At 59.2% G+C, this 22,770-nt stretch overlaps 1 protein-coding gene across 1 annotated transcript; it reads right to left on the bottom strand.

The window, feature by feature from the left end:
• Positions 1-10,814: 10,814 nt before the first annotated feature.
• Positions 10,815-15,178, bottom strand: LOC119515332 (WAS/WASL-interacting protein family member 1-like). Its single transcript, XM_037811175.1, has 6 exons — positions 15,112-15,178; positions 14,668-14,855; positions 12,243-12,434; positions 12,030-12,191; positions 11,537-11,854; positions 10,815-11,015 (listed from the first exon to the last, which is right to left on the bottom strand). Exons 1-6 carry the CDS (start codon positions 15,176-15,178, stop codon positions 10,815-10,817), a joined length of 1,128 nt encoding a protein of 375 aa, XP_037667103.1.
• Positions 15,179-22,770: the final 7,592 nt, after the last annotated feature.

The following is a 22,770-nucleotide window of genomic DNA, read 5'->3' as shown; positions in this document are numbered from 1 at the left end:
TCTTGGGGGTTGGGTGGCTTTGGGGTAGGCCTGGGAGGTTGGGGAAGGGCTGGGGTGCACGCAAGGAGCAGACCCCCTTGGCAGCCCTGGTGCAACGACTTTGTGACTGACACTCGGGGGATCCCTGCCCAACTGTGACGGCATCTTCCCAGCAAGTGCTTGGGGGGCATGGCCGCGCTGGAGGCCTGGGGGCGGCTGCAGGCTGTGGGCCCGGCCCTCCCGTCCCTGCCCTTCAGACGCTCGGGCCTTCTGGCTGCCTGCACTGCGGCGTCCCCGGGCAGCAGCCTGCACTGTTCCCGCAGCCGCTGCAGCCCGCCACCCCTCCCTGATGCAGCGCAGCCAGCCTTGCAAGGGGTCAGAGCCGGCCCCAGGACTCCTCCCCGGGCCCCAGGGTCCGCGCCTGCCTGGGTGCCCCTCCCGGGGCGGCCTGGTTTGGGGCCTCCTGGGAGGGCCCTGCAAGCCCCAGGCTCTGGCTGGCCGGGTCCCGGGCCTCTCCAGTGCAGGGGCAGGTGCTCACCCCACGTGGCAGCTCCTGCCTTCCCCATAGTTCGGCCCACCTCCTCTGGGGGCACGTGCCCTGGGACCCCAGGAGAGGGGCAGCTCTGAGCCAAGGTGGTGGGCTGGGCCGGCCCCCTCACAGGGCCACGTCCTCCCATCCCCAGGCCTGTGCCATCCCCTGCGGCCACCCCGAGACGCCAGGCCCCACCGAGGGGCATCAAACGCAGGAGCAGCGGCCATGCAGGGCAAGGCCCCCCGCAATCGGACGTGCAGCGCGAGCCTGCATCAGCACAGAGCTGAGGGCTGTGCCGGCCTCCGGGCCCAGGCGGTGGCAGCTGACGCAGGAGCCCCACACCCTCCCTGCCTCCCCGCCGCGAGCCCTCCACGCCCGGCTCCAGAGATTACTCAGCTTCGATTACTGTTAACTTAGGACATTTTGGGGGGAAAAAAATGCAACGCAAACGTTGTTCACTTTGATTGACTCGGGCTGCGGCAGCTAAAATATCTGTCCTGCAGGTTAATCTAATCATGCTTGACAGCAGTGCATTCTTCAATGCAACATTTTTCACGGAGGATGACAGCCTTAACTGGGATTGCCGGGCCCTCGCGGACACTCCCACGGGCCGGCTCCACCGTGGAACACATGCGTGGAACGTTTTGTTGCATTTGATGGATGCACACGACACCAAAGGGGGTGCCGGGATGTATTCGGCCACCTGGCTACAAGCATCACAGGCCGCGTGTCAACGCACAGGCAGGGCGCGGGCTGTGTCCTCCCCACGTGAGCTCCGCCCCGACACGGTGCTTGTTCTGCTCATAGCGGACATCTTGTTCAGAGAAGGGCTATTTTTTGTGACCCATAGACTAGAGAAATCTAATTAATTGGGTCAGCTGAATTTATGGGATCTGCAATTCTCAAAGCTACCGTTGGCACCAGCAGAACTCAGGCCATGCCCGCCGCTGGCCATGGGGCAAGTGTTTCTGGCATGTTCCGGGAGCCTCCAAGAGGTGCCACCTTGCTCTGGGCAGCTGAGAGAAAGGGCCCTGGCTGCCTGCCCATTTCCAGATTTCTCTCCACAGCCACCAAAAGCCACTGGAGTCCCCAAGTTGGCAGCAAGTCCAGGGAGGACAGGGGTCCTCTGGGTGCCACCTCCCACACCCCAGGTTCCTTTCCCTCTGAGCCAAGGTCCCTGACCCCTTCTGGACAGAGTCAGCCAGTGCCTGCCCCTGCCCCTGCCCCTGCCCCTGCCCACCTCCCCCTCCACACACAAAGGCCCAAAGTCCTCATGGCCCGCTCAGCATGGCCCCCTCCCCAGTCCTTCCTTGGAAAGCCACGACTTGCAGCTTTCCATGGGAGGTGCCAGCCCCCGGGTCTGCCACATCGCTGGGGAACCTCAGCAGGGGCCCCAGGGCATGGGCTGAGGGGCTGAGGGGCAGAGGGGCAGGGGAGAGAGGCCTCGGCCCTCCCGGGCAGCCACCGAGTGCCTCTCATCTCTAATTCAGCAGATCAAGAGCCCGGGGTGATTTACGGCCAGGCAAGCCCCGCTCCTTCGTGAACTCGCCAGCTTTACTGCTCAGTCAAACCTAATTCCAAAACACTGATGCTTTTATTTAAACACCACATCCTGCAATAAAGCTTTAATGTAAGACGGGGACGCATCCAGGGGAAGTCAGCGGCGTGTCTGCGGCAGGCAAGCAGCTCTGGGGCCGGAGCTAGAAGCGAGCAGGACGAGACCTTCCCGGGGACGCCGGACACCGGCCTCTCCATGGCTGGCCGGAAGAGGACAGTGTCCTTCCCTGGCTGTCACAGCCCTGCTGGGAGGTGGGGGATGACCAGAGGACGAGGTCTTGGGAGGAAGACTTGGAACCCAGGGGGGAGCCGAGTCAGACGACCCCAGGCCGGTGAGGCTGTGCTCCTGGGGGCTGCTGGCCGGCGGCTCCCGGCTGCCCCGGCTGCTTTGTCCCCGGCTGCTGGGGCTGGGCCTTAGCTAGGCGGGCGAGTGGCCACCCCCGGACCCTGTGCTTCCAGCAGCTGAAGGAAGGGGCTTGTCCCACCCCCCTCTGTCCACTCCCCACCCGAGAGCTGCGTTCTTGCAAAAGATCAAGGCTCGGGAGGGGCCAGGACACCTGCCAAGTCCAGGGCTGGAAATGCCAGGGACGTGGGGAATGCGGGGATGACACACACAGAAAAATAAAGCCCGAGGCCTGCGAGGCTGGGACACCTGGCCCTGACCCGGCCACCAAATGCTCCACTCGGGCCCTGGGGAGAGAAGCTGGGCAGAGTCGCCCCTCCTGGGTGAGCGCCTGGGCCCTGCCCCTCGCCCTGGCAGCCGACGACCAGCAGTGCAGACAGGGGTGCTCACGGGCTGGGTTCAGAATGCAGCTCATCTCCCGGTGGGCCGGGTCTGGCCCAGGGACCCCACGGACACCATGCCGGCCTTTTCCCTGGCCGGGCCGGGCTGGTGGCCCAGCAGGAGGGAGGGAGCCCATCCCTGAGTGCAGGACTGGAGGGGCCCCGCGTCACACCCCCCACAGCACTTTCTGCAGTGGGGCCCTCGCCGCCTTCAGACTGAAGTTAGGGGGTACAGGGAGAAAAGCATTTGTGGGGAAGCCGCATGAGACGGGGAGATGTGGCCAAAGCTAATTGCTTCGCAGGCCCCAGGGCGGGCTGCTGGGTTCACTGTGGGGACGGCTGGGAGCCCCTTTTTTTCTTTTACTTCTGACTCATGACCCAGGTGTGGGGTGCCCCAGGAACTGGCTGTCCCGGAGAAAAGGAGGGGAGTGCCTTGGGACTAGGGGGGCCCTGCCTGGCCGGAGCACTCTGCACCCCCAGAGGAGGTGGCACACGTGGGGTGGGCTTGCTTTTGCCTCTGGGGTGACCACTGGGAGCAGAGGAAAGATGAGCGGGGTTTCTCCCTGACAGGAGCCCCCCGCACCGGGCAGCGGGACTCGCCTCTCCCCCACCCTGCTCGGCGCCCACCCTGTCGGAACTTGCTTTCCTGGGCGGCCAGCAAGCACAGCCCTTCTGCTGGCTGAGAAGCTCCTTTAGGGCAGAGAGAGGTTACGCCCGGAGCCGCCGCACCCCCAGCCCCCATGCACTCCCCCAGGACCCCCAGACTGCCACGGCTGCCTCCCAGTGCCGCCTCTCCCTGCCGCAGTCAGCACGCTGAATATTTAATGTCTGACAAGCACTTCCACCTGCTGACACAGGCAAAGTGACAGAACAATGCCGGCCCGGGGACGCAGCCGGCCACGGTCCCACAGCCCGCCACGCGGCCACACCCAGGCTGGGCCTGCGTTCCTCGACTCCAGCGAGAGAGTTCCCTACCTGAGATACATACTTCTTTACATTCCATAGCTTAGCAGGTCCACATGGGCATATAAAGAAGTATGTCCCCCAAGCAGGGGGTGTCCACACAGGGCCCGCCCACCCTGGCGAGGGGAGCGTGGCTGCAGGGGTGGCCCGGGGTCTCCGCCCCAGACACGGCCCGTGCCCTTCCGCCTCCACCTCTGGGTCACCTCGGTCACATGCAGGGACACCAGCGGCCCCCGCCAACCTCACACACACCTGCCCATGGTCAAAGAGGGCCAAAGCAGCCGGGGCACCCCCAAAAGCCTCGGGTCATCACAGCCCCCCCAGTCGCTCGGTTTTACATCTGTGGAACCAGAAGCAAGACGGCCAGGCCGCGCCTCCCGTGCCCGGTCACATCCCTAAACTTTCAGAGACGCCACCCGCTCGTCAGCCAGCCCCGTCCCTCTGCACCCAGGCCCCTTGGCCCTGCCAGGCTCTGAGGGGTCACAGGAAGAAAGAGAAGCTGGGTTGTAGCTGCCACCACAAGCCGTCCGAGAGCAGGCGGCCCAGCCTGGTGGAGGTTCCCCAGAGCAGGAGGTCCCCCAGAGCTCGCAGGCCAGGGGAGGCGGCCCGAGGGGGCCGGGAGGGGCACCGGGTCTTACCTGGGCAGCCGGGACGTCTCCTGGGCAGGTCCCTGGGGAGTTCCGCCTCCCAGGGGGCTCGGTGCTTCTTTCCTTTGACAAGGGAGATGCGGCCTCTGCAGCCTTGGAGGGTGGCCCAGAGCTCCGGACAGGCCGCCTGCCCACTTGGCAGCCAGCTCCCTCGGAGCCCGGCCTGGCGCAGGGTGGACGCCCAGCCGGGGAGGGGGCCACGCAGCCCGGCCCTGGCCCGTGGCCTCTCGCGCTCGCCTTCTGCTCCTTGGACAACGTCCCTCTCCCCTCTCCTTCCCGCTCTCTCCTCCTGTCCTTGCCTCATCACCACCCTGAGCTGCTGCCATCGCGGCCATACAGCCTGGCCCACCGGAAATGATGCTTGCACGGAGGAGGCGACTCCCACGGCACCAGGCACCCAAGGGTCTGCGGGGCACCGCCGCCCGGTCAGCGCCATGGCCGTGGCACCTCCGGACGCCGTCCCCTCACCTGCCCCTTCGCGGCCTGCCGCCCAGCCCCCACCAGCCCCGGATCGATACCAATTTACAGGCAAATGCGGGTGGCGCCTTCCTGCTAATGAATTTCCCCGCTTCTCACCGGCTTCTAATGAACCCTTTAAAGAGGGTTTAAGTAAACCAAGCAAGTGGGACACCAGGCTACGGAACGTTTCGTGGAGCTGAGGTTTGCTCCGCTGCATTTAGAAATTTCTCTGCGAGTGGAGACACGTTTGCTTCCCTCTTACCTATCAACTTCTGCCACCAGCCATGAGGCCAGGGGTTGGGAAAGAAGGAGAAAGAGCCGAAGGAGAGTGGTCGGACCCCAAGACCAGGTCCCCAGCGGCAGGGAGGGCTGCCATCTCCAGGCGGGTGGGTGGGAGGGGAGGGGAGACCCTGGGTGCACGAGCAGGTGGGGCAGCCACGCCGGGGCTCGGAAGGAGGGCTCCGCAGCAGACTGCCCGCCCAGGCGCACGGCTGGGGTAGGGGACTAACTTGGGATCGGGAGCCTGGTGGGCAGGGACACAGAGGGTCTGCAGAGCTGCCAAAGTCCAGGGGGCCCCGGGCACTGGTGGGGCCGCAAGCTGATCCACCCAAGTGCAGCCCCGTGACCCGAAAGCATTTCCAGTTTTCCCTCTGTCAGCAAGACCGGGTCTGGCCTGACCCTGCCCACCCCTCCCCACCGGGCAGCCAGCCCGTCCCTGCCCAGGGTCAGCCCAGGGAGAATGCCCGGACTCGTCTGCCACCGGGGGTGGGGCAATGTCTCTGCAGAGCTTGTGGCAGCGTGCAGAGGCCACCAAGCAGCACCTTTTCCAGGTCCCTGGGCAGTGGTGGCCGTGACCTTGTGATGGGCTGGAGTTTCATGGGGGGTGGGCTGGGGCTCTGCAGGGCACCCCTATGAAAAAGCACAGAGCCACCAGGCAGAAAGAACAGAAGCCCGATGTCCGGCTTCCTGTGGCTGCTCTTGTTTACCATTTTTGTGGTGCCAAGGATAAAAAGGGCACCCGAGACCGCAGCCGCAGCCACCCAACTTTTCCTCACACTCCGGGGTAACTTAGCCACCTGCCGGCCCCTTCTGGGGAGAGCTGTGCAGGATTCTGGGAGCCCGGGGTCTGGGTGAGAAGGAGCCTCCGGGAGACCTCAGAGGCTGGGGACCAGGCCACGCCTGCCGCCTGCCTCACCCTGGGCGCCAGCCCACCCGGCCCCTGCCCCCCAACCACTGATAAGGGTGTGCCCAGAGGTCAAGGGGCAAGTCTGGGGGCCCAAAGGACAGGAGAATCACCCAGGTCCCACCACAGCCATGTGAGCTCCTGTCCACTCACGAATTAATCACAGCCACTTCTCCCAAAGTTTCCCATCTGCATAGAAAAGGAGCACCCTCCCCCTCCAAGGGCACCCGGGGTGGGGGCGGGGCCTGGGACCTGCCTGGCCCCTACCGGCACCACCGAGAGGCCATGTGGGAGCCGTGCCCCACCAAGCACCCCAACAGACCCACAGAACCCCCGACTCCACACAGCCCCGCAAAGACCCCCACAGCGGCACAGCCCCCCATTTCCCCCTCAAGCCCTTGGCGTCCCACCCCATGTACCCCTCCACCAGCCGAGAGGGACAGCGGCAGAGAGCCCGAGTCCAGCGGAGGGCGGCCCCCGCCTATGATTCGGGGCGGCCCCTGCTCTCCTCCCCGCCCCCTCCCCAGCACCCCCATGGTTAACGCTGCCGTCCCGCAGGGAGTTTGGCGACACTCGGTCCCCGGGCTTTGCCGCAGGTGGACCGCACCCCACTCCCCCGCCCCCGCCCGCCCCCAGCGCCGCGACCCCCGCCCTCCCCGGCGCGCGGGCGCCGCTTCCCGCACCCGCGCCGCACGTCAAAGTTGGGGCGGCCCGGGCGGGAGCGCCCCGGCCCTGCGGCTGCCGGCTCAGCCGCTCCCCGGGAGGGAACTCCGCGCGCCCCGAGCGGCCGGCGGGCGCACCCCACGTCGGGCGAGTTGGCGGCGGCGCGGGCTCACCGGACGCGGGCAGGGCCGGCTCCCGCGGAGATGCTGCAGCGGCAGCGCGGCGCCTCCTCCTCGCGCGGAGCCAATCGCGGCCCGGGGGGGGCCGGGGCGCGGGGCCGGCCGCGCCGGGGGGAGCAGACACCGGCCCTCCCCCCGCCCGCCTGCGGCAGCGCCCACTCGGCGGGGAGGGCTCCGGGGGCGGGGAGGCGCGGGGCGGGCGCCCGGCGGGGTTGAGGGGACGCGCCTCGGCCGCGGCCGCGCACCTGGAGCCCCCTGGGCCGTGGCTGCGGGGGGCGCCCGGCACCCGCCCGGGCCGGCGAGGTCGGCGCAACGCAGAGGTCAGGGCGGAACCAAGGGGCCCGTCCCGCGGCGGGCAGACCCCGCTCCCGCCCGCGCCCACCCGCGCTCGCAGCCGCGACTCGGAGCCCCGGGCGGGTGGGGCAGGGAGGGCCGCGGGGGGCCGGGCCGGCGTGGGGCCCCCCTCGGATCAGGAGCCGCCTCACCTTGGCGGCGCTTATATACCCGGCCAAGCATCCCAAACACGCGGCCGGGCCGGGCGGCCCCCCTCGGGCAGTGCTCCCTGACCATATTTAGTCAAGCAGGGGAAAAAATAGCCTGTCAGCTGGGCCGCGGCTGGCCGGCTGGGAGCAGGGTGGGAGGCCAGCGCCATGGCCCGGCGGCCCTGGGTCCCGGCTGCCCTGCGGCCCCCTCCTGCCCTCCCCGCAGGCCTTGCCTGTCCCTGCCCTGCCAGGCCTCTGCTATTTTTAGCTTGGCCGAGTGCGAGGCACCTCTGCAGCTGGCAGGACCTCTCCCCACGCCAGCCCCTTGGGTCGGGGTGCCCCGGGGAGACCCAGGCGGCTCCCAGGGCGCCAGGCCGGGGAGGGAGACCTGCTGCCCCCTCCCGGCTCCAGCCGCCCAGGCTGCCCTCAGCCGCAGCCCCTGCAGTTCCCCCGCGGCTCTGCCCTTTGGCCCAGAATCGAATCAGGGCCCAGATCAGGCCCTGGGGAAGCCACCTGGAGTTCCGGAATCCAGAGCCAGCTCCGAGTCATGTTGGCCACAGGTCACCTTGGAGAGCCAGCAACGCTGCCTACAGTGCACCCCCACCCGGGCCCCTGCAGGCAGGGAGCACGCTGACTTGGACCCCAAATCCATGCTGCAGGTTACACTCGTGCCCCCCCATGGCAGGCCGTGACCCCAGATGGCTGCCCCTGGAGTGTGAGGCCTGGGGCTCGTGCCCAGCCACCCTACTCACCCCCCAGGACCCCACAGACCTTCCCTGCAGGGCCGGGGCCTGTGGACTGGAGTGACCCGGGCTGGAGTCATAGGGGCCACTTCATAGCAGACCAAGTGGGGGTAGGGCCGGGGGATTAGCTTCCAGGGTGAGACCACCGCATTATTCCCTAAAGCCATTTGTACCCCTTCCTGCTTCCTGGACTCAGAAAGGTGTCCCCTTGCAGTCTTGGCTCCGACAGGGTGAGGGGGACTCAGAGTCACCCAGAGCAGATGCTCCCATGCAAATTCCCCCAGTGACTGATGGTGAGGGCCTGCACCCCTTGGAGCCACAGGGCCCTGGCTCTCTGGACTTGAGGGGAGGCGGGGGCTCCCCAGAGCTCACAGGGCCACTCCTCACCTGGGAACAGCTGTGTGGGGGCCCAGGGTGAGGAGACCCAAGGCAGCAGTAGCTGATGGCTTTGGTCTCTGCGCCAGTTTGAATGAATTATGTCCCCTGAACGCCATTATCTTTGATGTCATCTTGTGCGGGCAGACGTTATCAGTGTTGATTAGATTGTAATTCTTTGAGTGTTTCCATGGAATGTGCCCCACCCAGCTGTGGGTGATGACTCTGATTGGATAATTTCCATGGAGGTGTTGGCCCGCCCATTCAGGGTGGGTCTGAATTAAAATTACTGGAGCACTATATAAGATCAGACAGCAGGAGCAAGCTGCTACAGCCAAGAGGGACTCTCTGAAGAACGCCCAGAAGCTAAGAGAGGAACTAGAGTTTGAAGATGGCCATTGAAAGCAGACCCTTGCTCCAGAGAAGCTGAGAGAGGACAAATACCCTAAGTGCAACTAAGAGTGACATTTTTGAGGAACTGCAGCCTAGAGAGGAACGTCCTGGGAGAAAGCCATTTTGAAACCAGAACTTTGGAGCAGACACCAGCCACGTGCCTTCCCAGCTAACAGAGGATTTCCAGACACCATTGGCCATCCTCCAGTGAAGGTACCCGATTGCTGATGTGTTACCTTGGACACTTTATGGCCTTAAGACTGTAACTGTGTAACCAAATAAACCCCCTTTTATAAAAGCCTATCCATCTCTGGTGTTTTGCATTCCGGCAGCATTAGCAAACTAGAACAGTCTCTCAGCCAAAAGGGACAGATGACGCAGAGGAGTGGGGCCTGGGGGGCTTCCTGGTGGAGGCAGCAGCTCACTCGATGCCGCAGCAAGAGCAGGGAGCTGGGAGGCCGGGGTGGGCATGTGCTTTGGACAGCTGCTGGCCACTCTGGTGGCTGGCAGTGTGAGGGGGACACAGTGGGAGACGGTGGGGCCCCATGCTTTACCATGAGGGGTTGGGGAACATGAGGTTCGAGGCCACTGTGTGTCCCAGCGCCTTTCTGGAAACAAAAGAGCCACTTGGCCTCCAGTGGATGGTAGGAGCTCCGCGGGTGGGAGGGGCAGCACCCCCACCCCTGCACTGCCTCCAGAGGGTCATCAGTGAGGGCTGTGGCTGCCAGGGCCCCCTGGCTGGGCACACCAGCTGGGCCTGGGGAGGCAGGGGGCAGTGTGGCACACGCCTGGGGTGCCTGTCCCCGAAACGCCCGTGAATAATGACGTGCTCCGAGGTGGTGAGCAGGAGTGGGTGTAGAGCGGAGTTCCCATCAATCACCTCGGTTAATCACCTTCAAATGGCAGCCTGGGGCTCACAGACCAGGGTGGGGGCACGGGGCCACCGCTCCCTGGGGACGGGCTGGTGCTCGCGGCTGGTTCCAAGGAAGTCCAGGGTCTCTGAGCAGCACGGCTCCAGGACAAAACCAAATGGCAGTGCACCAGCCTCGCCAGCTCAGCCGGCATTTCCTGGGTGCTGGGAAAACACAGTGTGTTCCAGAGGTTTCTACAGATGGTCTCAGGGCAGCCTGAACAGGTGGGTGTTTTGTGCCCCCACTCTGCGGAGGACATGGGGGTAAGCTGAGCTGCCCAGGCCACCCAGCCAGTGGGGGCGAGCGGGCGGGGTCCCGGGCTGGCGGATCCCCCTTGCAGCCCCCCTGGGGGCCAGAGCTGTCCCTTGTAGGCAGGACCCCATGCCCCCTGCCCAGGGCCCACCTGAGGCCTGCCCACCCCCAAAAGGTGTCCTGCGCCCTGACAGACTCGCCCGCCGCTCCCCGCACCCCAGAAGGGTGACGCCGGGCAGGCGGGTCAGCATCATTTTGTGCCGTGCAGGTGAACAAAGGTACAAACTAATGAAGGCTGACAGCCACCCTACCCTTCATTCGTTCACTCTGCAAAGAGTTATTAAGCGCGGCCGCATGCCAGGCGCCGGGCAGGACGAGGACCAGTGTGAATGACGCGGGCAAAGCCCCCGCTCTCGGGACCGGCAGTCCCCCAGCGCCGTCCGGCGGAACCTCCCGCGGTATGGAGACCCCCGCTCAGTCCCGGGCGGCTGCCCCCGGCCCCGTGTGCCTGCCGGGTTCTGGAAGTGGGCTGACGTGGCGGCACACCCGAGTCTGTGGGTTTATTTAAGTGCAGTGAATTTTAGTTGCAATCACTGCAAGTGGCCATCATTTCGGACAGTGGGAAAGAGATGATGGACAAAATTAAGTGGAGGTGTAGGAAGTGCAGGGTTGGGGGCTATGGAAGGGATGGGCAGGGCCTGGGGGTTCACAGTTCAGTGGTCAGGGAGGGCCTCTGAGGGGGAGAACAGAGCCGGAGTGAAGTTGGGGGCACAGCAGGCCAATGTGGGGGGCACGGGGTCAGGGCCCCGGCGGGGGTGCTGCCGGGCGCATCCAGCCAGAGCGAGGAGGCTGGGGTGTCCCTCTGGGGACGGGCCCTGGAGGGCTTTGGCAGGGGTGTGGCGGGGTGAGAGTGGCTGCAGGGGTGAGGGTGAGGCTGGGACGGGGCAGGAGGCCCCGCAGGGCTCAGGGGTGGTGCAGCAAAACCTGGGGCAGGGCTGAGGGCCTCTCGGGTCCTGGTTGTATTTTGGAAGCGTGGCCTGTGTGATTTGCTGCCCGGTGGACAGGGTCATGAAGAAAGAGCTTTGGGGAGACCTGAAACCTGGGGGGGTGGGGACAAGTGCCTTTTGCCGGAAGGAGAGGTCGGGGTGGGGGAGGAACTAACGTGAAAGAGCTTTCTCAGCCCACTTTCCAGGTGGGGAAACTAAGGCTAGATAAAGGCCCTTGCCCAGCACACTCCTAGGGACGGCCGCTGAGCACCCCAACCCGCCCTGCTGCCTCCTCCTGGTTGGGGATCCCACGCCACCCCCAGGACAGGGCAGAGGAGCGGGGCCTGGAAACCTGGACACCGAGGGAAGGAACAGTGGGTGGGGTCCCCAGCTGGTTCCGAGAGGCGACCCTCTGTCCCGGACGGCGGGAGAACAGCCCCGTCCCTCACTGGAGCAGGAGAAACCTGAGGCAGCTCGGCGGCAGGACTTCCCAGGGCCGGCGGGGGGCGCGGCTGCAGTGAGGGGCCTGGGAGCTGGTTAGTGGAGGCACGTACAGACCACCTCGCCCCAAGGGGGGCCGGGGCCTCTGGGCTGGGCGGAGGGGGCGGCTGCGCTGTGAGCCGGGTTCCGGGAAGCCGAGGATGTAATGGAGCCGTGCGCCTGGGCCTCGGGGAGCAGTGGCTTCTCGCTGGCAGCGTCGTTTCCAGAAGCTCAGTCCCAGGGGGTGCGGGGGGCAGCAGCTGAGCTGGGGCTGGGGGGCTGGGGGGCTGTGGACAGAGGGGCAGAGCACCCGGGAAAGAGCCTGCCCCAATTCTGGGTTCAAGTCACACCCTCCAGCTGCCGCGGAGGGACCTCGGTGCACCCCTTGGTGGGTGGGGGTGGGGTGGGGGGTGGAAAAGAGGATAAAAGTGCCCCCCGAAGTGTCTGTCCCAGAGCACCAACCATGGCCGCGTGTCCCCCTGCACCTTGGCGGTGGCTCAGGGCCGCTGTTTCCCAGAGCCCTTGGTGGGAGACGACCAGAAGCTCCCGCTGGAGACACTCCGACGTGGGGTCCAGGGACAGGCTGCGATCCGGCCCTGGCCGCCCGGGAAGTGGGGCCCCGCCCTGGGGAGTGGAGGTGGCCCGTGACTGAGCGAATGTCCGCCACCCCCATGCCTCCCGGCTGTCCTGCTGCGGTGGTGGCACGGCTGTCAGAGAGGGCCCTGGGGTAGCAGGAAGGCACTGCCGAGCCTGGGCCCGGGTTCGAGTCCTGCCACCACTTGGCAGCACAGCCAGGGCTGTCTTCCCACTTCGCTGGGCCTCAGCCTCCTCCCCATAAGGTGGGCCTGAGACCCCCCCTTGACGGCGCTGGTAAGGGGGCCCCTAGCTGAGGCCCAAGGGAGAGTCTAATGTTGCAGTGCTGTTTTCCCTGACTTCAAAGCTTATCATAAATTCACGGTGGCCAAAACAGCATGGTATTGGCACAAAGATAGCAATATCGAGCAATGGAATTGAACTGAGAGTTCAGAAATAGACCCTCAGATCTATGGTCAACTGATCTTTGATAAGGCCCCAAAATTCACTGAGCTGGGACAGAACAGTCTTTTCAACACATGGGGCTGGGAGAAATGGATGTCCATATCCAAAAGAATGAAAGAGGACCCTACCTCACACCCTGTACAAAAATTAACTCAAAATGGATAAAAGACCTAAATAGAAGAGCCAGTACCATAAAACTCCCAGAAGAAAATATAGGGAAACGTCTTCAAGACCTAGTGAAAGGAGGTGGTTTCTTAGCCCTTATACCCAGATAAATAGATAAATGGGATCTCCTCAAGGCTGAACACTTCTGTGCTTCAAAGGACTTTATCAAAAAAGTAAAGAGGTAGCCAACTCCACAGGAGAGAGTATTTGCTAACCATTTATCTGATAAGGGTATGGTATCTGTTATATATAAAGAAATCCTACAACACAACAATAAGAGGACAAACAACCCAATTATAAAATGGGCAAAAGATATGAATAGGCATTTTTCCAAAGAGGAAATGCAAATGGCTAAAACAGCACATGCAAAGACATTCATCTTCATTAGCTAATAGGGAGATGCAAATCAAAACCACACTGAGATATCATCTCACACCAATGAGAATGGCTGCCATTAAACAAACAAGAAACAATAAATGCTGGAGAGGATGTGGAGAAATTGGAACTCTTATTCACTGCTGGTGGGACTGTAAAATGGTGCAGCTGCTGTGGGAGACAGTCTGGTGGTTCCTCAGAAAACTACATATTGAGTTGTGCCACCACCCGGCTAATTCCACTACTCAGCATATACACGGAAGATCTGAAAGCAACAGTGACAAGAACAGACATTTGCACACCGATCTTCATGGCAGCATTGTTCACAATTGCCAAAAGATGGAAACAGCCCAAGTGTCCATCAACAGATGAGTGGATAAACAAAATGTGGTCCATGCACACGGTGGAATATTATGGGCAGTGAGAAGGAACGAGGTCCTGAAACATGACAACATGGATGAACCTTGAGGACATAACGTGGAGTGAAATAAGCCAGACACAAAAGGACAGCTAGTGTATAATTTCACTAATATGAACCACTTAGAAAATAAAAACTCAGTATTAAAACGTAGACTATAAGGAACCTAGAGATAGACAGAAGCTAGAGAAGGGGGAGCGGTTACCTAATACATACAGAATTGTTAACAAGCTTAAAGTTAAATGTTTGGGAATGGGTAGAGGTGGTGGTAGCTCGTTATTGGGATTGTAAGTAGTAGTGCTGTACTGTAGGTGAATTTGATTGAAAGGGGTTGTTTAAAGTCATGTATGTCACTGATTAACACTACAAATATAAATAAGCTCTTGCACGAACTACTACAAATTAAAAAAAATAATAGAGGGGTATATGGGAAAAGCATAGCTATTGAAAACTATGGACTATAGCTAATAGTAGTATTTTAATATTCTTTCATCAGCAGTAACAAATTTACCATACCAATGCTATGGGTCAATAATAGGTGGGGATAAGAGGTATGGGAAGGTTTGGATTTTATTTTTTATTCATATTTCTGTTCCGGATTAATGCAAATGTTCTAAAATTGATCGTGGGGACGTATGCACAACTATGTGATGGTACAGTGAGTCAGTGATTGTATGCTTTGGATGGTTGGTGAATATATCTTAACAAAATAGAAAAAAAAAATTAACACACACACACGAAACTGCTTGTGTGGAGTTGTGTGTGTGGCTAGGGGAAGGACCCAGACCCCCCAGAATCTGTTCCTTACTTACCTTTGGGACTTTTACCACCTGTTTCTGGTGCTCAGAGTATCTATCGAATGAATGGATCAATCAATCAATTGATCGATGGATTGATCAACCACTAGACTAGGCGGGGGCTGTGGGCAGCACGGGGGCCGGGGTACGGCAGGAACCACATTGATGTGGCTTTGTCTTGAGGGGCGGGGGTTTGGGGGGGTCGGGACCTCTGTCCGAGGAGGATGCCAGAGGGACAAGTGCCCTTGGCTCAGAGGACAGGGCACCCACCCAGTGCCCACCTCTCCAGGGGACAGTTGCCCCCAACCCCAGCATGAGCAGCAGCGGCTGTGATGTTGTCAGCCCCCTGGACCCCTGCCCTGTTCACCAGGGCATGTCTGTGGGGTCCCAACCTGCAGTCACTGTCACCTGGGGTCCTGGAGCTGGGGGAGCCCTCAGGGTCCGCAATGCCCAGAGAGGGCAACCCCCGACCCTGGACACAGGCCTGACTCGCCTCTGCTCGGGCACAGTAGACACGTGACAGGAGAGGGCACCTCATTTATCCCCCCAGGGGACGGGGAGGGGGGACCTGACCAAAGCTTGTGGCCACTGCCTGGCCAGTCATGGAGGCCCTGTCCCCCCATCCCCTGCAACCCCCATGCAGGACTTGGGGCTGGAGACCCACCCACCCTCCAGCCCCCGCAGATCACTGCCCGCCCCCAGCTTCCGTGCCTCCTCTGGGAAACGGGACTGTGTGGCCTGCAGAGCTCACCTGTGTGCACCTGCAGGGTGGGGTGCCCCATCGCCTTCCTACCTCCGCTGGTCTCCTGGGTCCCCATCCCGCCCCCATGGGAAGTGCAGGCCCCGCCCCTGCACTGTCGGAATTGGCCTTTCCATCCCTGAGACTGAGACTGACTTCCTCCTCCTCCAGGAAGCCCTCTGGGTCACTCCCCAACCCCCTGACCTCTCTCTGATTGTGGAGCTGAGCCTGTAGGCCCTCAGGGGCTGGCCTGCGGGGAAGAGCTGGACGCTCCAATGGTCTGGTTTCAGGGGCCATGGCAGCCCCAGCCTTGACTTTCTTGGGGACACTGCCACCTCGAGCCTTCGTCGTGGGCCTGAGCTGCCTTCACCTTCCACCTCCACCCGCTGCAGCCGGGTCGGCCCCACTTTCCAGGGCTTGTCAGCAGCGGGGCTGGACCAGGACCCACCCACGCCCTCCGGAGACTTGAGGACCCTGGCGGCACTGCTCTGTCCATGAGTCTTTAAAACAAGACCTTGGTTTTATTTCTTAAATTTGGTTGTGCTTTTAGACAGCGGCCCCCACATTCTCTGTGGTGGCCTCTCCCACGTAAGATAAGCCGCACCCATTAAAAAATGGGCCAAAGACTTGAACAGACGTTTCCCCAAAGAAGACATGCGAATGGCCAATAGGCCCAGGAAAAGGCGCTCAGCATCCTCAGGCGTCAGGGAAATGCTAATTAAGACCACCGTGAGATGCCCACTTGCATCCCCACAAGGGCTACAATGAAAAACACAGGCGGTAGATACAAAGAGGGTAGAGATCGGCCATTTGATACTGAAGGACTACAGAATGTTCAGCAGGATTGATTGAATAGATCCAGAAATAGATAACATAATACTGTGTGATGGTAGCACAATAGTGTAACTACACTGAACAAAGCTGTCCATGAGTAAAGCTGAAAGAGGTGGGCTAGAAGCATGTGTGACACCTGAGGTAAAGACAGAAGATAAAGACTGGGACTGTTTAACTTAGCAAAAACTTGAGTGGTCAATGATTGTGACTAAGTGTACAAATATAAAACTGTTCTTGCATGTGGGAGAACAAATGACTGTCAACCATGCAGAGTGTTGGAAAGGGGATGGTGTGCCAGTTTGAATGTATTATGTCCCCCCAAAAGCCATTATCTTTGATGTAATCTTGTGTGAGCAAACCTATCAGTGTTAATTAGATTGTAATTCTTTGAGTATTTCGATGGAGATGCACCCCACCCAACTGTGGGTGGTGACACTGATTGGATAATTTCCATGGAGGTGATGGCCCGCCCATTCAGGGTGGGTCTGAATTAAATTACTGGAGCACTATATAAGATCAGACAGAAGGAGCGAGCTTGCTACAGCTAAGAGGGACACTTTGAAGAAAGCACAGGAGCTGCAGATGAGAGACAGTTTGAAGACGGCCATTGAAAGCAGACTCTTGCTCTGGAGAAGCTGAGAGAGGACAAACACCCCAAGTGCAACTAAGAGTGACATTTTTGAGGAACTGCAGCTTAGAGAGAAACGTCCTGGGAGAAAGCCATTTTGAAACCAGAACTTTGGAGCAGACGCCAGCCATGTGCCTTCCCAGCTAGCAGGTTTTCCAAATGCCATTGACCATCCTCCAGTGAAGGTACCCGATTGCTGATGTGTTACCTTGGACACTTTATGGCCTTAAGACTGTAACTGTGTAACCAAATAAACCCCCTTTATAAAAGCCGATCCATTTCTGGTGTTTTGCATTCCAGCAGCATTAGCAAACTAGCACAGATGGTATTGGTGAAAAAGATATAATGGAAGCAAACTGGAGTCTATGGTCAACAGTAACATTGTAATATGCTTCCATTAAATGTAACAAAGGCAATATACCAAAGCCAAATGTGTATGAGAGGGGGATATAAGGGAGGGATATAGGATTCTTGGTAGTGGTGGTGTTGTCTGACTCTACTATTGTATTGTATGATATTTTATTTTTCTTTTTATTATCTTTTTTATTATTCATTTAAAGAAACAAAAAAAATTTTTTTGTAGTAATCAATATGTTCAAGTGTTAACTGTAGTGATAAACGCACACTACATGATACTGTGAACAACTGATTGTACACTATGGATAATTGTATGGTATGTGAATATAGCTCTATAAAATTGTAGGAAGAAATATAAATAGAGATAAAAGTGCTGGAGAAAACATGGAGAAAGGGATGTAACTTATTTACTGTTGATAGGGAGGCAGAATGGTGTAGCCTTTCTGGAGGTCACTGTGGTGGTTCCACAAGAAGCTAACAATGTGGGAGCCATAAGGTCCTGCAACCTCATTAGGGGGCATTTACTTGGAGGATCTGAGAGCAGGGACATGAATGGACATTTGCACACTGGTGTTTATGGAGGCAGTGTGCATGATTTGCAATTGGTGGAGGTGGCCTAAGGGTACATGGCTGAGGAACAGAATGGTGAATGGCGGTGCATGCATGCAGTCTACAGTGTGTAAACCCAGAATTGAATCTTAGAGCACAGCCTAACAGGGAAACTGTTATTGTAATGGTCCCTAGATTGTAAGCTCTTATAGCAGTCACATCTGCTCCTGAATTGTAATGGTTATCTCCAAATCCTGAGATGCTGATCCCTTTGTGTATAACCTGGTAGGTCTCTGGAACTTTGGGTATCTGTGTGACACTTGAAACTCAGAGCTAGAGCTTGGCAGATATGAGTGTCAGTATTAACGCATACAGCAACTGTTAAAAAAGCTGAAAAAGCATCCAGACTTCAATTAGAGATATGAATAAAGCAGATGTGGTTAGGACTAGGCAAATCAGGCCAAAGGGTAAAGGATGATACTGATTGTGTTTTAAAACTTCGACTTCTTTGTGAGACCAAGGGAGAGATGTTTATTTGGTGCAGGATATATATCTTCTAAACAATTTAACTCATACAGTTTGTTCAAATACCATGAGTACATGGAACTTTGTATAGGAAGTGAGACCTGATAGGTTTGTACAGGTTGGTGTGAAATAGTGACACATTCCAAAGTAATTTGGGGAGAGAATAAAAATATATATGCAGAGCCTCCCTGAGGAGTTGGAAGAAGGTACGGAAGGATTGGGCTTCCTCGCCTGGATGGTTGCAGATGTTCTCACAGACACTGGGGACTGGTGTTTGATGTGCTGAGCCCTCTATCATGGGACTTGCCCCTATGAAGCTTGTTACTGCAAAGGGGAGGCTAAACCTGCTTATAATTGTGCCTAAGAATCCCCCTGAGTGCCTCCTTGTTGCTCAGATGTGGCCTCTCTCTCTAGATAAGCCAACTCGACAGGTGAACCCACTGCCCTCCCCACTACATAGGATCTGACTCCCAGGGCTGTAGATCTCCCTGGCAATGCAGGATATGACTCCCAGGGAGGAATCTGGACCCGGCATCATGGGACTGAGACTATCTTCTTGACCAAAAGTGGGATGCAAAATGAAACAAAATAAAGTTTCAGTGACTGAGAGATTCCAAATGGAGTTAAGAGGTCACTCTGGTGGATATTCTTATGCACTATATAGATAACACTTTTTAGGTTTTAATATATTAGAATAGCTAGAAGTAAATACCTGAAACTATCAAACTGCAACCCAGTAGCCTTGACTCTTGAAGATGAGTGTATAACAATGTAGTTTACAAGGGGTGACAGCGTGATTGTGAAAACCTTGTGGATCACACTCCCTTTATCCAGTGTATGGATGGATGAGTAGAAAAATGGGGACAAAAACTAAATGAAAAATAGGGTGGGATGGGGGATGGTTTGGGTGTTCTTTTTTACTTTTTTATTCTTATTCTGATTCTTTCTGATGTAAGGAAAATGTTCACAAATAGATTGTGGTGATGAATGCACAGCTGTATGATAGTGCTGTGAGCAGTTGATTGTCTACCATGGATGATTGTATGGTCTGTGAATATATCTCAATAAAACTGAATTTAAAAAATAAAGCACGGGCAGCAGTGCGTGTGGGTGAGGTGTGCAGGTACAGGAGCCCCGTGTCTTGCTGGTGGGAATGGAAAAGGGAGCAGCCGCTGTAGAGGACACTCGAGCGGTTCCTCAAAACGTGAAGCCGGGTGACCCAGCAACCGCACGCCCAGCGCCCGCCCGGAGAATGGAGACCCGGGCCCGCCGCGGGCACACGTGCATCCCTGCAGCGTCGCTCCCAGTTGCCGAGGGGCGCAGTGACCCCGGGCCCTCCGCGGACGGCCGGGCCAGCCGTGCACTAGTCCGGACGGTGGAATATTGTCCAGCTGTAACAAGGAACAACGCCGTGCAGGGCCACGACACGGGGGGCCTTGCAGACGTTACGTTCGGTGGGAGAAGCCGGGTCCAACGTGATAGATCTCGCGTGATTCCATTTATAGGAAATGTCCGGAACAGGTAAATCCAGGGATACGGAAAGCAGATGGGTGGCTGCCGGGGGCGAGGGTGGGAAAGGGGTGCTAATGGTTGTGGGTTTCCTTTGGGGTGCTGAAAATGTTTGGGAATTAGATCGAGGTGACGGTTACAAAACATCGTGAATGTGCTAAATGCCGCTGAAGTATATACGTTAAAATGGTCAATTTTTTAAAAATAAGCTCAGCTCCGAGTCGGGCCGCAGCTCTCCCCCCACGGACCCACCCCGTCGGGGCTGCCCGGCCCTGGGCATGGGGCTTCCTGGAGACCTGCCCTTTGGGTCTCCACCTTCACGCCCCCTGACCCCCCGGCCGCCGTTCCCTGCCTGGCTGAGGGGGGCCTTCCCAGAGCCCCAGATTCGGCTCAGTTGGGGGCTGTGAAGCACCTTCCGGTTCACACATCCGACACTGCCAGCTGCAGGAACATTCCCTGCGAGGTCCGCAGACCAATCCCACCCCCCACCCCCAAGAGGCCCCCACCTTCATGCTGGAAATGGAGGACTTGTTCCTGCCCCTTGAGACGGGAGTGCGGCCCGGGCTCTCCAGGTGCTTACGGGTCCTGGAGGGCCTGAGGGGCTGCGAGGAGGAAGCTGAGGCTGGAGTGAGGCACAGGGGGTTCCTGAGCCAAGGCGCCTCCACACGGGCTCTTCCTGGAGCCTCCAGGAGGGACAGCCCTACTGATACCCGGCGTTAACCCCAGGAGACCCGTTTCGGGCTTCCGAGCTCCAGGGCCATAAGAGGAGGCCCGTGCGGAGTTGTGGCCCATGGCGGCCTGTGGCGGCCCGTGGCAGTCTGTGGGGACAGCTGCTGGCATCTCCCAGCTCTGTGCTTTCCCATCTGCACCTTGGGAGAGCTGGGCAAGCTGGCCCTGGGGTCAGCGGGGGCTCCCTGGATGTGGGGGCTTCTGGGCGTGAGGCTGGGTGGACGTGGAACGGCAGACCCTCGGGGACCCAGCACCCAGCCCCCTTGGCGAAAGCGGCAGTCATGGAGCAGAGCCATGTGGGGTGACAGACAGGACATGGGGCTGGCTCGGCCCACCGCCCTGCCGAGGCTCTGGTGCCAGCACTGCTTGGCGGAGGCATCCACCGCGGACACCTCACCAGACACCGGGACATGGCTGAGCTCAGGGTGACGAGAGGACATGGTCACCAGCCCAAGGCACAGCAGGGAGCCTGGAGGGCACCCCGGAAAGCCATCACGGTGAATTCAGCAGGCACCTCCAAGCCAGCGGGGGCCACAGGCCCTCAGCCGAGCACCTCCTGTGCCCACCCCAGCCCGGCACCAGGTGTCTCAGGGCAGCCTCAAGGCTGGCAGAGCTGCACCCATGGGTGACAGGCCCATGGGCTCAGAGCTCACCTCACCAACCGCCAGCCCCCAAACATGAACCAACGTGTGTGCGTCACCCTGATGCCCGCAAAGGCAGCCCTAACGGCGTCGTTGCCACCCTGTCAGCGGTGCGCACATGGTGGTCCTGCAGGTGTCGGGGAGAGGGGGATGGACACTGCACCCATCCAGCATGGAGCCAGGGGTCGCACTTGGAGTTCCCCAAATGCCCCAGCATCGTGGGGGTGGGGCATCGAATACGGGGTGCTGCCCGGGAAACTGCATTGTAACGAGCTTCTCACGGAATCCCAACAAGGCCCCCAGGAGAGGGTCTGAGGCAGCGGATGTGAAGTCACACTTCGGATAATGTGGGACACAGGGGAGGGGTCCTGGCCCTGGCCGCAAGCTCTGGGAGAAGCCCCCAGCCTGGGCTGCCGGGGACCCCTCTGTCCAGCCCCTCATGGTGCGACCAGCTCTTCTGACCCCAGCAGGCTCGTGCCCACTCTACCGGCTTCCTGTCGCCAACCCCGCGCTCAGGGGCTGTCCCAGACGCTCCCCCAACCCACCCTGGAGCCTGTGTGGAGGAAAAGGGGTGCCGGTAATTGCAAGGCCCTGGCGGGAGTGGGGTGAGGCTGGGGGTCCCCAGCTTGTGTCCCGGGCGAGGCCTGCGGCCACCTTCTGTCCTTACCTTCTGTACGTACCTGTCGTCACCTTCCTCCCAGGGAACCATCTCAAGTGCCTACAGGGACGGTTCCCTCCGGAGTTTACCCTTCAGTGAACACAGATTTCTTCTCTGTCATTGACCACAGCAGCTTTCTCATCGGGGTCCCCCAGCTGCTCAGAGGTCCCCACAGTCCCCGGCACCCCGTGAACCAGCCTGGGCCTCCGGGATCCTCCAACTGGGAGGTGGCTGGAGCACGCCGGTGCCTTTGCTCACCTGCCCGGTGGCCCCCTTCAGCCTCCCAGCTGGGCCCCCACCTGTGCCCACTCCACATGTGCCTGGGGGCCCCTCGCGCCAGCCCCCAGAGGGACGTGCAGAAGTGGGGGGCACAGTTCTTCTCTGAAAGACACCTCAGTGGCGGGCTTCCCACAGGTCTGGCCGAGGGAGGGGAGCCAGGTGGTCCTCTCAGACCCCCTACGGTCAGCAGTGCCCCAGGGCTGCCCTCCAGAGGGGGACATGGTGAGGGTGGAACCCCGAAGACCAGGGGCGGCCACAGTTGCTGGGATTTCTGGGAATGAAATCTCTCTCTCTCTGAGTGCCCCAGGCCTGGGCGATGCTACTCAGCTCCTCACCCTTAACCTCTGCTCCCCCAAGTGCCTCCCCCCATTTTGCTCCTGCCCTGGTGAATCTGCTGATTGTCTAGAAACAAAAGCTATCAGGGCCTAGAGGCCGGCCACAGTCTCGGGGCCTGGAGAGCATTCTGCCTTCTTGATAAACACAGATTTTTCTTACATTGAAAGCCACCTACATCATCTACAAACAGCCTTTCCCAAAAGCGGGGAGCATCAGACTTGTAATGTTACTTGTTGTTTTTATCCACCCATCCATCCATCCACCTCCCATCCATACACCCATCCATCCACCCATCCACCCATCCTCCCATCCATCCACCCCCATCCATCCGTCCATCCATCCATCCACCCATCCACCCATCCACCCATCCATCCACCCATCCACCCATCCATCCATCCACCCATCCATCCATTCATCCATCCATCCATCCATCTATCCATCCACCCATCTATCCATACATCCTTCCACCCATCTGTTCCGGTTCACTAAAGCTGCTGTTACACAAAATGCCAGAAACGGATTGGCTTTTATAAAGGGGATTTATTAGGTTATAAATTTATAGTTCTAAGGCCATAAAAGTGTCCAACTAAGGCATAACAAGAAGATACCTTCACTGAACAAAAGCT

Source organism: Choloepus didactylus, chromosome 19, assembly GCF_015220235.1.
Source record: "Choloepus didactylus isolate mChoDid1 chromosome 19, mChoDid1.pri, whole genome shotgun sequence".
Taxonomy (NCBI): Eukaryota; Metazoa; Chordata; class Mammalia; order Pilosa; family Megalonychidae; genus Choloepus; species Choloepus didactylus.
The sequence above is the reverse complement of the archived record's forward strand: the minus strand, read 5'-3'. Positions and strand labels throughout refer to the sequence as shown.

Bases quoted from the DNA above. Each gene is read 5' to 3' on its own strand.
- LOC119515332 (XM_037811175.1), bottom strand. From the start codon at position 15,178: ATGGGGACCCAGGAGACCAGCGGAGGTAGGAAGGCGATGGGGCACCCC. The intron at 14,856-15,111 runs GTGAGCTCTGCA...GTGCCCGAGCAG, and splicing joins CACCCTGCAGGTGCACACAG to AGGCGAGTCAGGCCTGTGTC. The intron at 11,016-11,536 runs GTGAGGGACGGG...TCACCCCTGCAG, and splicing joins CTCAGGTTTCTCCTGCTCCA to CCACTCTCACCCCGCCACAC.